This window comes from Fusarium oxysporum, chromosome 14, assembly GCF_000149955.1.
Source record: "Fusarium oxysporum f. sp. lycopersici 4287 chromosome 14, whole genome shotgun sequence".
Taxonomy (NCBI): domain Eukaryota; kingdom Fungi; phylum Ascomycota; class Sordariomycetes; order Hypocreales; family Nectriaceae; genus Fusarium; species Fusarium oxysporum.
The window spans coordinates 259,776-272,841 of record NC_030999.1 but is presented as its reverse complement, the minus strand read 5'-3'; the positions used below and the strand labels follow the sequence as shown (position 1 = coordinate 272,841).

General features: G+C 48.2%; 3 protein-coding genes across 3 annotated transcripts; 1 reads left to right on the top strand and 2 right to left on the bottom strand.

Moving 5' to 3' along the window:
* Nucleotides 1–118: 118 nt before the first annotated feature.
* FOXG_21482 (uncharacterized protein) lies at nt 119–1,732 on the top strand. Its single transcript, XM_018401822.1, has 2 exons — nt 119–1,362; nt 1,412–1,732. Exon 1 carries the CDS (start codon nt 696–698, stop codon nt 1,314–1,316), a length of 621 nt encoding a protein of 206 aa, XP_018253831.1. The 5' UTR covers nt 119–695; the 3' UTR covers nt 1,317–1,362; nt 1,412–1,732.
* Nucleotides 1,733–6,934: 5,202 nt separating this feature from the next.
* On the bottom strand, nt 6,935–7,438 carry FOXG_14175 (uncharacterized protein; the record flags this gene model as incomplete). The annotated part of the gene is made up of 1 exon (XM_018394242.1): nt 6,935–7,438. The coding sequence occupies one exon, from the start codon at nt 7,436–7,438 to the stop codon at nt 6,935–6,937; it is 504 nt and encodes a 167-aa protein (XP_018253830.1).
* Nucleotides 7,439–12,331: 4,893 nt separating this feature from the next.
* On the bottom strand, nt 12,332–13,066 carry FOXG_21481 (uncharacterized protein; the record flags this gene model as incomplete). Its single annotated transcript, XM_018401821.1, has 2 exons — nt 12,332–12,827; nt 12,921–13,066. 2 exons carry the CDS (start codon nt 13,064–13,066, stop codon nt 12,332–12,334), a joined length of 642 nt encoding a protein of 213 aa, XP_018253829.1.

Genomic DNA, 13,066 nt, shown 5'->3' with positions numbered 1-13,066 from the left:
TGTCATTCTCGCTTGTGCAACAAGGCGTCAAGTGACAGGATCTCATTGGCTGTCTCCAACATAACAAAACTCACGTTATGTAGAGAAAAGTCAGGCTCCAGGGCGGCAAATATATATACAACCATTCTGGTATGATGTTTGCTCCATGAACAGCGAGAGCTCCTCCTTCATTTAACTACCTTTTCAACCTCATGCTTCCTCACATGTCTTCGCCAAAGACCCGTATCATCTGTTTATCTCGCTTGATTTGTTACAGACCTTTTTATTCGATTCATTTCAGAAGTAGCCCAAGCAGCCATTATGAAATCACAAAATCCTTCCAATCTGCCTATGGGCCAATATTCTGAACAACCAAAAGATTGCCGGACGAGGACAGGCCAGCGGCTGTCCCCTCTTGACAGTCAATGTGAGCGGCCTGTATGCTACCAGACAGCACCCTTGTCACAAAGAAGCGATTGTCGCTCAAGCTGTGACGGCGACGAAACAATCAACGGAGTGGGATCGCTATCAAGATGACAGCAATCTTTGCACCCAATTGTCCCTGGCACAGGCAGTGCACTTGCAGCAACTTTTGAGAAAGGAATTCAGCCAATGGAGTGAGGTGTTAGACTACACCGCGCCACCAGTGGACAGATTACCGCCCCGAAAACGTTTCCGAACGTCACAGTGGGAGTCAGGCCTTCCAAGAGGCGAAGATGAAGATGTTAGCGACGAGGAATTGGTCGTGGTATATTATTCAACAGGCAAGCAAGGATTCTATCACCTTGCTTGCCCATTTTATGCCCGAGAAATACCAGCAATGCCTTATTAAAGAAGGTCTGGATTCCATAGAAAAAGTGATTAACCATCTTTTTCGAAATCACAATCGGCCTCTGTATTGTCCTTCATGCCGGAAGACCTTCGAAACGCTGATTGAGCGGGATGGTCACGTCTTGGAGAATGTTTGCAAGAGAAACAATGAAAAGCTGATGGAGGGGCTCACCGAATCTCAAAAATCCAGGCTGATCGACAAAGATCAGTATGATTTAGGCGAAACAACTCGATGGCGTCTTATCTGGTCTACCGTCTTACCAGACTCGGAGGAGCCTGGATCTCCATATCTTGATCGGGGAGATGGGCTCAAAATCTCTATGATAAGGGATTTCTGGGCTGTCGCTGGCCAACAATTCGTCTCTAACTTTCTCAAAGGGCAGGGAGCTCATACCGACCAAAATTGCACAGTGCATGAGAGGTCATATCAGAAAGCATTAGAGAGTCTGATAAAATGGGCAATGGACGATTCAACTGTTTGTCTTCCGACTCCTGATCTTGCATAGGCAGGTAGTGACGGGCCATAAGTTTGGGTGTTGGATGCCAAGCCTAGTAAGTAATGCCCCGGGTCGTATGGCCATCGACGAACTAATACAGCCAGTCGAATTACAGACCTTGCCATATTCCTTGATAATTCCAAGGCACGCCAACTATCGCTTGCGAGTAATTCTACGAAAACAAGAAGAATTAGTCACACAGGCCATACTATGTAGTTCACAACGCTCGTATTGAGGAGGAATTCTCTGAAATTTCACTTCGGTGTCGGGTAGCTCCAGGTAAAAAAAAGGTAGCACGATGACAATTTAATCTCTGTGATACATGCTAAGAAGTGTATTTGTCGCCAACCACTAATTTGTACAACCATACCGAGCAAATCTTTCTTCTCACCTGACTCCAAAACATGCCATACGATAGCTTCGCAACAGTTTTTGTATAGAGCGAAAACAAGATGGGCCTGATAGATCCTCAAGCAGGACGCACAATTATTATCTGCCGGGAACTTTAAGGGAGGAGTTACTGTCCATACTACATCGCACTAATAACAGAGTTAGTTGCCCTAACCTATACCATTTACGAAATAGAAATATTGGGAAGATATTGATCAGAATTGTATTAAAATTCAAGTAAAGAGTCATATGAAGCGAATTGGCTGGTATACATCGCATATTTTGTGGCATTTTCAAAATTTTACTTACATAATGTGTGACGTGTGACAAAGGCAAGATGTCCCATGGTCTGAGACACCTCTGAGATTTTGCTCTCGACTACTACCTGTAGCGTACAACCCGAGACAAAAGGATGAAGGTTTCACAACATAATATCGTACCCCCATCACCGTATTTTTGCTTTCGTCTGGCTTCCTTTTTTGTTTTTCTCACCGGAGCAGATTGTTTCATTATACGATACTGTACTACTACCACCGTATTTTCATTCTCTTACAGCAGAACAAGAGAATGATAAATACCTGTTTTGCGGCAGAGAAGACAATGAAGAGTTCTAGAGTAGAAAGAAACAAAAAATGCTATTACTACCCCTTAGTATTGATTACTGTACGCCAATTATCGAGAGTTAAGCGTGTTTCTGGAGTCCCTAAGCAAACCTCGAAGCTCAAGTCAGGTAATAGACCTTCCTCAACCATTACGCCATTGTCTTAACGTTATTAGTAGCAAACTCATTCCGACCAGCCCACCACCGCTTTGAAGCAACCCAGGATGCGCTCAAGCTGGGACGTGGTTGATAGACGGGCTATCAATTACTTGTGGGACCTAGTAGTCGAGAAACTAATCGAGTTCGCAAGTGGGCGTCGCGAACTATCAGAACTCGAGGAGAAAGAAGTCAAGTATTGGAAAGAGTGGTTACGCAAATACCAATCAGCTGAGGGCGCAAATTACCATGCCAAGGGGCATGCTTGGAAGCATATCAACGACGCAGCAGATGTCGACCGAGGCCTCGCATTGCTGGTAATTATAGTCAGTAAAGCGACGCATCTCATGAAACTCTGTCCGGGATATTGTTGCTCCTTGGAATTTCAACATTGGTGGTATGTAATGGTAGCGAGCGGCGGTTTTCAACAACTGGCTGCCTTGCGCACAATCTTTCAAAAGCGTGGACTTGACGAAAATCTACATCTAGACAGTTAGCAAGGACGGTCTATGGGAAAACGTGATACAGATACTTATATGAGAGAATTGAGGACATATCTAGTACCCTAAAGATGCAAGGAACACTAAATGTATTATTTCTATCCCTCCTGCCTTGTCTTTCCGCTCTAGAAATTCTGCTTACCAGGAGTTGTCCCTCGTGTCTCAGGCAACCGACGAATTATTTTTGGTGGGCCACTCGGTTGTTCTCATTGCGGACTTTAAATGTCTCGATGGCTGAGTAGAGCGAGGAGTCTTCTCGCGGCTCGAAAAATATGCCATAGTCGATCCTTGCGCCGAAAACGAAGGAGTCAGGGTCGAGGTCCGGTGCGGTCAAAATAGTCTCAAAGAAAAGCTTTCTTATTTTTCGGAAAGCATTATCGTCGCTGGGGATCTAGATTTATCTCTAATGATGACATGATACGCCAATACATGTCAGTGGACATAGTAGTCGCTGGAGTGAGCGTGTCAAAGCTTCTGGAGCAGGTGACAGTGCTGACAAGGCCAAGCTGGTGCATAGAATAAGTGCGTAGGCCAGTACTCGACAACAACATCAACTATACTGTAATAAAAGACCTGTTTTTCTCTTCTCGCGTTGGCTAGCTCCTTCGTTGAACCTCCAAGATCTAGTCACCTTGGCCCCTTAGATCCGACAGATCACAACCTCAACCGTACCTTACAGAGGCCGTCCAAGCAACCGCGAGGTACACCATGGCTACAAGCCATGGGCGCAGCTACTGGCGTCCGAGCCATCCTAGTAGCAAATTCAACTTCAACCCCATAAATGATGGGCACGACTTCAAGGATCAATTTCCCTGCCCCATCTGTAATCCTGGCATTGAGCACCTTCGCAGTAGCCTGCATCAGGAATCCTCCTTCCCCCCTTGGTCATTGCTTGCAGTCATGAATATGCAACCTACAACAAACGGTAGTTCGCTCTCTTTGTCGACGTAAGCCGTAGTGTACAGCTGCTTCAAAGTGTAGTCATAGGCCTCTTTGACATGACGCAAAAACTTCCAACACCACCGATGCAAGGATCGAACCTGAAATTTGTCCCATAGAAGGTGGCCTAGTACTAAATCATCTAGCACCGAAGAATAGAAAGGCAGACTAGCGATAGCTGCTGTGGTCCGTTTGCGATGACAGGTTCTTCGGTGAGAGGAGCGGCGTGCGAGATATATTCTAAGAGCCGCAAGCCAATCATTATCGACAACACCGGCATCATAAATGCACTCGCTTGGAATCGGAGGTGGGGGAAGATGGATAGGTACTGCGTAATGTATATCAAGGCCACATGAGCGGCCACAGCATCAAAGCAGAACCTCCAGTTAAGGCGATAGTGATTCATCGTTGGCGATGGTGATGTTGATGTTCCCTAGTCCGGGAAGGTGTCTTCTTCTCTTATTTCCCTCGCCTGCTGTCTGTAAAGATCTAACAAATGAAAGAATGAAAGGAGAGTCGATGATTCAGCGTGGCTTTGCCTAGCTCGTATCTCTTCAGGCTGGGGAGGGCTGGACTGCGCAATAACATGCAACGTGAGAGCTGCGACTATGCAGAAATGCTGACTTTGAGGTAATGGGGAGCGAAGGTTGAGAGAAGATATATAGCCATTATAGAACCAAGGCTGTCTGCAAGGCTGCCTGTAGAAGATGGTTTTACCATGGACAGAAGCGAGGGACGAAAGAATGTAGTGACTCGACCCAATGGCCGTAACCTTGGCTGTGCACTAGGTCCATGCTTGCCTGGAACTGGGGCCCCCAGCCACGATTTCTAAGCAAATCTGGCATAGCCCGTACTCCAAACTTGTAGCGCGCAAGTCCAAGAGTCTTTTGAAGTCGCTGCAAGAGCATGTGCTCCCTTTAAAGCGGCAGATTGACCAGAAAAAACGACGATGAGTTGCTGGCTTGGCCGTTCGGATCGCTATTCCCCTAGCCTAACCAAGCGTACACTAGCCCTACACGATGATCCAATCGGCAAATACAGCTTACCCTGTAGCACAATCGTAATTCTAACCCACTCAGACGCTCTCTGACTGTCAGGCAATTGACTTTCGACGACGCCTTTTAAGCGCGGTCTGTTCGTTCTTGGTCACTTCTGATTTAACCATGTCCCTTGCCTCGCTCTGGATGACAGACAGATTAAAGAGATCCGGGAGTCGACAATTCGCAATCAAAGTCATTTCATGTATGCCGCCAGTAAGAACTTATGATCTCGTTGGTGGTCTCAGCAACGAGTAGTGCTACGAATTGTCTGACCGTACCATCTCATTTCGAGTAGCTTTCGATAGACTTCCGACCCTTCGTAATTTGAATTTTAGGTCTACGAATGTGCCTTCTGTCTCCGGATACACATCTTGATCGTTCAAGCGATCCGCCATCGCTGGAAATGGACCCATGGTCCGGCACCCTAAACGCTATCTGAAGTTTATGTGCGGCTAGTGTAAAGGCTTCTACGGAGGAAGAAACTTTCGAGTAAGCATCATAAGTATAACTGACTATTAAATCTCCATCGCTTGTATTGTACAGCTACTTGGGCTCTGTTAGAGCACCTGACTGTGGTAGCTACTAGCTGCCGAAATGGGACTAGCCCAGGAGCCGAGGGGCTCCCGAGTTCAATAGCTCTGTATAACAAAGGAATATTGGGCTTTAGTAGTGTCATAATCCTGCATACAACGATAAGACTACTTGACAGTACCATGTAGTAAAGATATATGCGCTTCGGGACGAGAACAACGACCTCAAGCAAGAGATCACAGATCTGCGCGAGCGATTGATTGAGTCCGAGAGGAAGCCTCAAGGCTTCGAAGAAGAGTTCGGGTCGTTGGCTGGATTGACGTGTGAGAGGGTCAGAGAGCTGGAGGAGCATTCGAACTTAGGCACTCAAAAGTCTGGCAGGACATGGGCGAGTTGATTAGTGAGGTCCATGCCACGAAGCTGGGGATAGATGAGGATGAGTTGGTGAATAGAGTCAAATACAGAGTTGTTGATCACATCACGGCGAGTCTATCTCGGGACATGCCGCCGGATGATTGATGATTCGGTGATGGATCAGATATATGGAGCAATGACACCAGTCGAGTTCAAACGGTCTCGGTAACCTGACTGACCCTGGTCACGGCTATCCTCTCCCAACAGACTAGCGTGTCAATGACGGTGCGCCCAGATGGCAACAAGATCAAACCCTCGCACTGTCTGGGGCCATTTTTGGTGCAGTGGCAGTGGCATTGGCGAGAGCATTTGCTCGTAGGGTTGTATTGACGTCTACCTCTAGGCCAAATGTGTCGGGATGCCGACGAGACTCCGCCAGCGAACGAAATCTTCGATGGTTTTTGATTTTCCGCCACACGTAATACCCTCTGTAAGTCACCCATTGACTCACCCTTCGACAGCGGCCGGAATTGGAGGAGTAGCTACCATCTTGCGTATAGGTTTTGGTCATTGTTGTAGTAGACTATCTGACAGAGGAACGCCGTCACAGGGTACTCATCCCTGTACTCATAGCTTAACCTGTAAAGGGTGCCTTATCAAGGTTCAGTTGGGCTCTGTGAAAGGCTATGGGATAGAAACTATGTTGTGCGAACCAACGATACCTTCTCATCATGTTCCTCAACCTATACCGTCTCTTCTTACGTGGTATCAAGAGATAGATTTCGTGCCTAAGATGGATTATTCTTTGCCAGGCAATGCCCATTTTTCAAGCGCAGTAGGATGTATGTTATAGTAACTAAAGCTTTCGAGTTGCGTATAGCTGATCTAGATTTTGAGTAGCTTATTCTATGCTAACGTATATGTGAACTTGTGCTTAAATACGTAGTGTGCAGCGTAATCCTTACAATGGCCTTGCCTAAATCAGCACGCAGTCATGTTCTGTTTTGCAATGATCGGAATAGTAATAGAATGTAGCAGAGATAGTGTAGAAGCCACGATGATGTACATGGGCAAACGTTGAAGGTCGAATCGTCGATTCAATAGTCATGAAGAGCATTATTGGTTCATGCCATGCTGGTTACTGTATACGACGTATTGGGCCTGACCATATAGTGCCGCATGGTTAGGGGGTATTGGTGTGACCTGGCATTGAGGAGGTAGGTCATAAGATTCCTTTGCCATGTTGTGGTTGCCCATCAATGAGTTGCTATCAGAGGTAATCGGGGGCGTTGAGTACCCATTGAACCCCATCGTGCTGTGTCCTTTTTGTGGAGCCCTGAAAATGTTGCTCGTGTGCTTGTTAACGGGTTCAGCTAGGGGAGTAGCAGGGTTGGCAGCTCCGACGGTCATCGCAGCTTGTTCAGCCATGAATCTGGCCAGCTTCTGTGATACCCGAGAAAAACCTGTTGTTGAGTACTTGTACGCAAGTGTGGGCGAGGTTTGATGAAGGTAATACGCCAAGGTATTCAAGGTAACGTTCTCTGTCTGGCCCCAACCTCTGTTATTAATTTCTGGGCGGCCAAGGATAGCTCGCGCGAGAGAGAGAGATGATCGAGCCATAACGGAAGGCTTGGTGGAAACGAAATCGCGATGGTATAAGGCGATCTCATGTTGTTTATATTGCGCAGTAGTGCTGGGTGAAAATGTATTTTTATGAAACTTGGTTGTTCATTATTGAGCTGAGAGTTATTCTCGGGTTTATATCTCTAGATGATTGTATCTAGGACTTTGAACTTTAAATCTAGGACTTTCAGACTAACAGTCTGAATCCTGAAGGGAAGGGGATTCCCGGATTTTCCAACACGCCCCCATCCACCTTGTCTTCAGGGCACAGAGTCATCGTGGACTTCAGTACTCCAAATAATACGACCTGCTTCCTCGATCGGACATGCACTGACTCGAATTGCTTCTAGAAAGTGACCGTGGCTGACGGCGTTCAATGGTTTAGTGAGTCCGTCTGCTACCTGCTCATGTGTGCTGACGTATTGCACATCAATATTCCCGGCTTCAACTTCTTCTCGGATATGGTGCTCGGTTAACGGAATGTGCTTTGTCCGTTGGTGAAGCTCAGGGTTTCTGCATAGCTTTAGGGAACCCTGGTTGTCGCCGTTCAGTGGGATAGGCATATGTAGCGGAAGGAGCAGTTCAGAGAAGAGGTTCCTAGTCCAGGCCAATTCTCTGGCACACTGGGAGAGTGCTGTATATTCAGCCTCGGTAGTCGATAGTGCCACTGTTTCGTGCCGTTTGGCCCTCCATGAGACTGTAGATCCTTCAAGTTGAACAAGCCATCCAAACGTCGATCTTCCCGTAACAGTGTCGCCTTTCCAATCCGAGTCGGCCCAAGCTGTGATGCTCCAAGCGGATTCAGGATCTTTCTTGACGCCCCCAAGCACCAGGCCGTGGTCTCTTGTCTGCTGTAGATAGCGGAGACCTCTTTTGATCATTCGTGAATGTGTTGGTGATGGATTCGACATGTATCTTGAGAGTACCGAGAGTAGGAAAGCTAAATCGGGTCTGGTTTGGGTCATTCCATACATCAGCGAGCCGGTTTTCGAGCTATAGTCTTCTCGTTCTTCTGGAGAAGCCGAGTCGCCATTGTCTCTTGGTTGCAGTGTCGAGAGTGAATTTCGCTCCATCGGGGTCTTGACCGGTCGACAATCCTCTAAGCCGAATTTCTTCAGTATTCTGGTAAAATATGCATCCTGGGAAAGGTAGATCAGCCTTGAGTTCCTGTCTCGGGTTATTCTTACTCCAAGAAAATGGCTGGCGGGACCGAGATCAGTCATTGTGAAGATCTCTCCCAGGCGGGCTTTGTACCCTTGGATTGCTTCCTTGTTGCTGCCCATGATGAGGAAGTCATCCACATATGTGATGATGATCACTCCCGTTGTGGGATTGTGATATACGGCCGTGTCAGACGTTACTTGTCGAAAGTCAAGGGATTCCAAGGCCTCCTTCAGCTTCTTTTGCCATTGCCGAGGCGCCTGTTTGAGTCCATAGAGGGATTTGATCAGTTTGCAGATCTTCTCGGTTGAGAATCCTGGCGGACGGTCTTCTGGGTGTTGGTCGAAATACTCTACAAGCCCTTCCGGCATTTCGATGAAGACTTCTTCCTCGAGGTCCCCTTCCAGGAACGCCGTCGACACGTCCATCTGCTCAATCTCCCAGTCAAGACAGGCAGCAACGGTGAGGAGGATTCTCCAAGTCGCCGCTTTGGCAACAGAGGCAAAGGTCTGGTTGTAGTCAAAGCCGAACTGTTGTTCAAAGCCTCTGACCACCAGCCGCGCCTTGAACTTGTCGAGGTTGCCGTCCTCGTTTTTCTTGACCTTGAATACCCATTTGACGGTAAGTGGCCTATTGTGAGCTTGGTTGCGGTCCAGCATGCGCCAAGTTCCTTTCGTGAGGAGACTGCGCAGCTCACTGTGTATTGCTCTGAGCCAATGCTCCCTTTGCGGACCTTGAAGCGCTTCAGTCATTGTTTTGGGCTCAGTGATCACCTCTTTTCGGAGATCGGGCAGCTTAGCTGATGTCATGGATGTTGTCGTCTGTCCATGCTGAGGATTATGCACCTCAGCATGCTGAAGATTGTTCACTTCAGACCTTTGTGGCCTTGGAGTCTTTGTCTGCTCCGTGACGGACTGTGGCCGGCTTGAGATGGGAGCTCCGTTCTTGCGGATTTCCGGCTCAACATCATGCTCAGTTTCGGTCAGGAGTTCTGTCTCCCCAACCTTTTCGTAGAATTGTACATTTGCAGAACGGACGATCTGATGTCCCTTCCTGCGAGAGGGCACCCAGCAGGTGTAGATCTGTGAACCTTCCATGCATAGGTAGATTCCAGCCTCTCCTCTTGGGCCAAACTTGTGTGATCTCAATCTTCGTTCCTGCGGTATGTGTATCGTGACTTGTGAGCCGCAGATTCGTTCTCCGGACAGATCCGGCTTGTTGTCTTGTCCGGGAAAGGCCTCGTTGAGAAAGCTTTCCATGGGAGTGAGGCCATCAATTGCCCTGGTGGCTGTCACGTTTGTCTTGCGCACCATATCTTCCAGGACCAATGGCCAGAGCTCTATCGGGATTCTTTCCGATTCCATGGTTGCTCTGACTTTGTCAAAGATGATGCGGTTAGAGCGCTCAGCAACTCCGTTAAATTCAGGAGTATATGGTGTCGTCTTGATGATCTTGACGCCGTGAGTGTACTCGAGGTTCTTGAGAGACGCACCATAGAGCTCAGAGCCGCCATCCATTTGGATTGCGTACACTCGGATGCCATACTGAGTTCGTATCTTGGAGATGAGCTGGCCTAGAAGTTCCGAAGCCATCCCCTTCCTCGTGAACGTGTAGGCCCATCTCATTCTATGCCTGTCATCTGTGGCAATCATTCCCCATCGTTCGCCTCTAATGCCCGGTGGATTGACTTTGAAGGTGTCAACATGAATGAACCCGGCCCTGGAGGCTCGTTTCCGTTTATTTCGCGGAGTCCATCGTAGGGCCTTTGCGATGTCGCAGGCGAGGCAGTAATTGAAAGGCTGATGGTCGTGGTGGCCGTCACAGTACATTCCTCTGGTCATTTTGGCAGTCTGTGACACCTGATATGCGTTAACATGGCCGAGTCTTCGGTGCCAAAGGTCGACATTCAGGCATTGGTTTGATGAAGCAGTGTGATGATTGCATGGTTCTGGCTGGAGTTCCGAGACGGCCTGGTTTGAAACAGTAGTCTTTCCGACCTCAGTGTTCACGTACAGACCGTCCCTTCCTATGCGGAGGAGACCAAAGACATCTCCTGTTGGGTCGTACATGTCGTTCCCGTCTATCCAGCCGCCGTTCTTGTATAGCCTGAGTCCTGACATGACATTTACCGGAAACTCAGGGATGAACAGCGTGTCTTTGAGGTTAATTGTGACCTGCTCACCCCATTTGTTTATGAAGCAAATTTTGACTGTCCCCTTACCGAATGGGTACACCTTCCCACCGCCCGTAACGAGGACCGTTCGGGTTGCAGGCTGCAGTTCTGTGAATAGGCTTTGGTCGTTGCAGATGTGGACTGATGAACCTGTGTCGAACAGCCATTCTGCGGTTGAAGAGATGTTATCAAGGGAGACTTTACACGTCTCTGTATTGTCCATAGGTAGCTCGTCTGAGACGCTGTCTTCAAGAATCAGAAAAGATCGCTCAACTGTCATGTGATTTGATTCCTTGATATGGAGATTCTTGGTGCTGTCGCGTTGAAGATCATGCTCCATGAGTTCCTTGGCGAGACGGACTGCCCAGTCGGGTCGCTTATCCTTATGGGCGAACCAACAATCATTTTCATGATGTCCTCTCTTCTTGCAGTTCGTGCAGGTATGTTCCTTGTTCTTGCCGACTCGATGATTGGTTTCCTGGCTAGACTTGTTCGCGGCTCGCTGGTTCTTTGAAGATCCTCTCCTCCGGCCACTTGCCTCTTGCTTTCTTGCGGCCGGGCCCTTCCTTCCAGTCTTTTTACTGTGAGCCCAGTACGTGGAGGCAGTACCATGACTGTCATCATCATCTGATGACCTGTTTTCATCAATGAGATCTTGCTGCATTGATCGTAGTGTTGGCGGATGCTCCGAGCGTAGGAGAGCGCGCTGTCTGGCAGTCCAGTCAGGGTACTCGTTCTCGCAGGCAGTCAGATAAACAACCTTTTTGAGGGTATCTGAGATTGGTTCTTTCTGCTCGAGGAGAAGTTTGACGAGTCGTTCAAAGTCGACATTAAATTGTGGAATTGTCTCGTAAGAGCTTGTTTTGATCCGGATGAACTGGTAAAGTGTTGTCTGCAGAAGAACTGGGCCCGTGCCAATACAATAGGCCTGGAGAAGGTTGAACATCTCCTGGGGATTCTCAATCCCGACTAGTTGACTGAGTGCTTCTCCAGTGCAGTTACCTCGGATGGAGACGGCAGCTTTTGCCGCCCTGATCTTTTGATCCATAGTCTGCTGTTCCTCGGGAGGGTAATCACCAAAGACAGCATCTTCGAGGCCATTGATCCGAAGAATGGCCTTCTGAGCTGGGCAATATTGCTCCCAATTGGAGGGGCCGCCTAGCTTGAGCTCTTGCGGAAGGAAAAGAGTTTCCTTTCAGAGATGACCGTGGTACTGTCATACATTGAGGATGGTGTGTGGTCTTGACCTGAAGCACCAGGTTGCGACGATTCGGATGCAGGCGATACTCTGATTGTGTTGCGAGTTCGCATGGTGGAAGGTGGGGCTCGTCGTGACGTCATCTTGAGTTGAAGTTAAAGTTTGGTTCTTTGATTCAGAAGAGAAACCCGGTGTTTGCTAACCCGGGCTCATAACCTGTTGTTTATATTGCGCAGTAGTGCTGGGTGAAAATGTATTTTTATGAAACTTGGTTGTTCATTATTGAGCTGAGAGTTATTCTCGGGTTTATATCTCTAGATGATTGTATCTAGGACTTTGAACTTTAAATCTAGGACTTTCAGACTAACAGTCTGAATCCTGAAGGGAAGGGGATTCCCGGATTTTCCAACATCTCACAGAGGTAGGTAGCCACGTGGGCAACCTCCTGATCATCACCCTCCTCGGCTACCATTAGTTGCGAAAAGCCGACGGTGGTGGGGCCAATGGCCCAATCGAGGGTGTTTACTACATGCATCTCCATCTCAGTGAACATGCCAGCTTCATAGAGTCCGCAGCACATGTTGTTGAGTTCGTGAATCTGAGGAACGCGGTCCTTCTTGTCACAATACTTCGCAGCGATGAGTAGAGCAGCGCATCCAACCAGCTGGTAGTGTTGCTTATACACTACTCGCTTAGAGCAGTATCGATCGAGGAGGTTAACAGTGAGGAAGAGAGTTTCGGGGAGGAGGCCAAAGGCAGCATGGGCCTCGATGAGGAAGTCGATCAAGTAGGGTCGCATGAACCACTGGATATCGTCCTGCATATCAATGAGGGAAACACCTGGTAGTCTCGTCCTAGACGTTGTGAGCACAAGATAAGGGATGGGTGTCAATGTGTCGCATCATACCTCCATTTGTCGCATATGCTGCATAATATCCTCAAGGTACTCATATCCTGCTAATCGCGAGAGCTCAACGCCGATTATATCTTGCCGTTGGCGGGCCATCATGCGTGCTGCTTCTCGGGCCGTGATTCTGTGGTGAGGTTCATCGTACTCAACGAAGTAGGAGTCGTCTTGTTGAGAGTACGCCAT

Bases quoted from the DNA above. Each gene is read 5' to 3' on its own strand.
- FOXG_21482 (XM_018401822.1), top strand. From the start codon at position 696: ATGAAGATGTTAGCGACGAGGAATTGGTCGTGGTATATTATTCAACAG.